At 30.3% G+C, this 2838-nt stretch overlaps 1 protein-coding gene across 1 annotated transcript in view; it reads left to right on the top strand.

The window, feature by feature from the left end:
* The window catches only part of LOC135207150 (zwei Ig domain protein zig-8-like), a 60264-nt gene extending 58523 nt beyond the window's left edge, over positions 1–1741 (top strand). The window contains exon 7 of the mRNA XM_064238738.1: positions 1180–1741. Coding sequence (XP_064094808.1) covers positions 1180–1337 — 158 coding nt within the window. The 3' untranslated portion in view covers positions 1338–1741. The remainder of the gene's footprint in view (positions 1–1179) is intronic.
* The last annotated feature ends 1097 nt before the right edge of the window (positions 1742–2838 follow it).

The raw sequence follows: 2838 nt of genomic DNA, 5'->3' as shown, positions 1-2838 counted from the left end.
TGTACCTCTTTATTTGTTTCTATCTATTCAGATTTATTCATTGTTTTCGTCTTCATATTTTAATTTGTTTCTCTATTATTTTTTTTTCAATTATTTTGTTTTCATTTTTCAATAATGGGCTTCTGTGTATCAAGCAATATATATTCGGTTTGGTTCAGAAAAATGTTCTAACATATTTTCAAGCCAGCATTTGAATCTGCTCTATCAGAGCGCTATTTTTGTGGTTTTCAGTTTCGCTTAGCAATGGCTGTCTCTTCTTGTATTGAATATATAATTAATAAATATCTTATGGAAAAAAAAGTGATGCTTGAGTCGGTATGGAAGCCAAACTCTCACCTGACAGCCTGTTTATATTTTTCAGTTTAATTTGCCAGAATATAACATGTGATTAATTATAGTTTTTATGAGTGGTTCTTAATTTTGAATACATTGGGAAACGCGTTTTCACGTTGAAATTCTGTAAGACCCATCTGCCAACGTATCTGAAGGCTTTCAGAGCAAGTCATCTTTCTAAAATTCTCTATTAGCTTTATCTAAATAAAAAAATAAATCTTAAAATACAGGCAAAACAACTACTTTCCTAATGTTGGATAGCCAATGATGAGCGAACTTACACTTGAAATCACTAGCGACAGAACACATCTGTGAAATATGGACATATAGAAATAATGATCGAATATGTACATTCCACTGTATCTTGTTGCCTTTTTATCAAGTGTTGCTACGGTAATGAAATCATTAACATTATTTTAATAGCATTTCCTCACAGTGTTAAGACATTTGCATATATAAGCACCAACTCGTTAATTACAGTAATTTAATAATATCATCTCACACCGTTAAAAGCATTAAAATATAAAGAATTTAAGTCCTTTATTTTATCATAAATATCTGTCGATGTCCGGACCTTTCATCCCCAGAGCATGTTCCCCCGAACAGTAACTTAATGGCCTTCACTCCCCCCACCCCCCCCACCCCTAACTCCCCCACCCCCCGCCTTCGGAAAGGCTCTGCCCGGAGGAAATCCCATTTTTTAGGTTTTACCGCCTCTAAATTGTCCCGTTATCTCTCCCAGTCTTACGATTTTACGGCTGTCCCAGCCGAAAAATATCTTGTTACTTGGTTTCATTTTTGCAATAATCTCTAAATCTCCGTTTTTTATGTATTTTTTTTTTTAAGGGGAGACTCCAGCAGCTATGCAGACCAATGGCACGTCGAGAATACTTCCTTCGTATTTCGCGGATGTTATTTTCCTCGTCGTGTTCATCTGGTCGTTGTCTTTTTATTCCTCGATACAGTGTATAGGAACCACGAACCACGATGTAAAAGTGGCATGATAGTGAGATATGAAATGGAGATAAGGATTAATGACATCCAATTCTCTGACTCACTCGACGAAAGTTGCGGCGTTTCAGTTGCATGAAATGTATTCGTTTCTGTCAACTTCGCTTGATTTTTTTTCATTTATTTTTATTTACCACATAAGACAAAGTGGTAACAGTTTTTAGTGAAAGCATTCGACATAAACAGGAATCAACATTTCTTATGATCTGTGTTCGTGTCTGAAATATAAATTCTCATAACGTTAAGCAATTCAGAAAATTAACATTTTTGAGAAAATATCTAAAAGGAAGTGTATTTTATTATGTACATTACTGACTGTTATGATGTTATCTGTACTTTTGTATACAAAAGTTTGTGAATATATTACTGAATGTTCACCAGTTGAAAGGTGATGTATGTTTATACATTGATAAAATCTATAAAGGTCTGGTGTTTTATTTCCCGTTCTTCTTAGTAATATGAAAACTAAATATGACAGAAGAGGGTTAAGAATAATAGTTACTCAATGTTTCTGATCTAATAATTCACCTTCATGCCATAAATGTTTGAATAAAGTGGACATTATGCATTATTCTTATAAATCATCTTCAGGAATGACAAACACACACACGTATATATATATATATATATATATATATTATATATATATATATATATATATATATATAATATATATACTATATATCATCTTCATGAATTACACACATTTATATGTATATAATATATTATATATATATATATATATATATACTATATATATATATATTATACACATATATATCAATCTTCATGAATTACATCACATATATATATATATATATATATATATATATATATAGAATATTATATATATATATTTATGTATTATATATATGTCTGTATGTATGTATGTATATATGTATACTTACATACACAAACACACAAACACACACACACACACACACACACACACACACACACACACATATATATATATATATATATATATATATATATATATATATATATATATATATATATATATATATATATATATCCTGGTACAGGACTGCTTATATTAGATAACATGGCTGAAAATACTATCTACAAGTATGTGGGAATCCAATGTGAATATCTGTATGTATGTATGTATCTGTATGTGCATTGCAATAGACTTGACGTACCGGTAATGGTGAAGTATGTCAAGTGGTTTGTCTGATAGCTTCAACATAATGTTTTAACTGGAAAGCGCCGGGTTATTTTTTTTTTTTCCTTTCTTTTATTTTAGAAGGAAATTTAATTCTGACATTGCTAACTATATATCTCGAGCATATGATGAAATGTTTAAATTTCATAGTGAAAATAAGCTTGAAATTCATAATCTGAGACAGTTTTTTCTTTATTCTATAATTCAGAATCAGGTGAGTATGACGGTATTACGTCCCATATCTCAGTCAGCCTAAATATGATATATTACTTACATGAAATAATACTTGGTTGTAATGAAGAAAAACC

This window comes from Macrobrachium nipponense, chromosome 32 (genome assembly GCF_015104395.2).
Source record: "Macrobrachium nipponense isolate FS-2020 chromosome 32, ASM1510439v2, whole genome shotgun sequence".
Lineage (NCBI taxonomy): Eukaryota > Metazoa > Arthropoda > Malacostraca > Decapoda > Palaemonidae > Macrobrachium > Macrobrachium nipponense.
The sequence above is the reverse complement of the archived record's forward strand: the minus strand, read 5'-3'. Positions and strand labels throughout refer to the sequence as shown.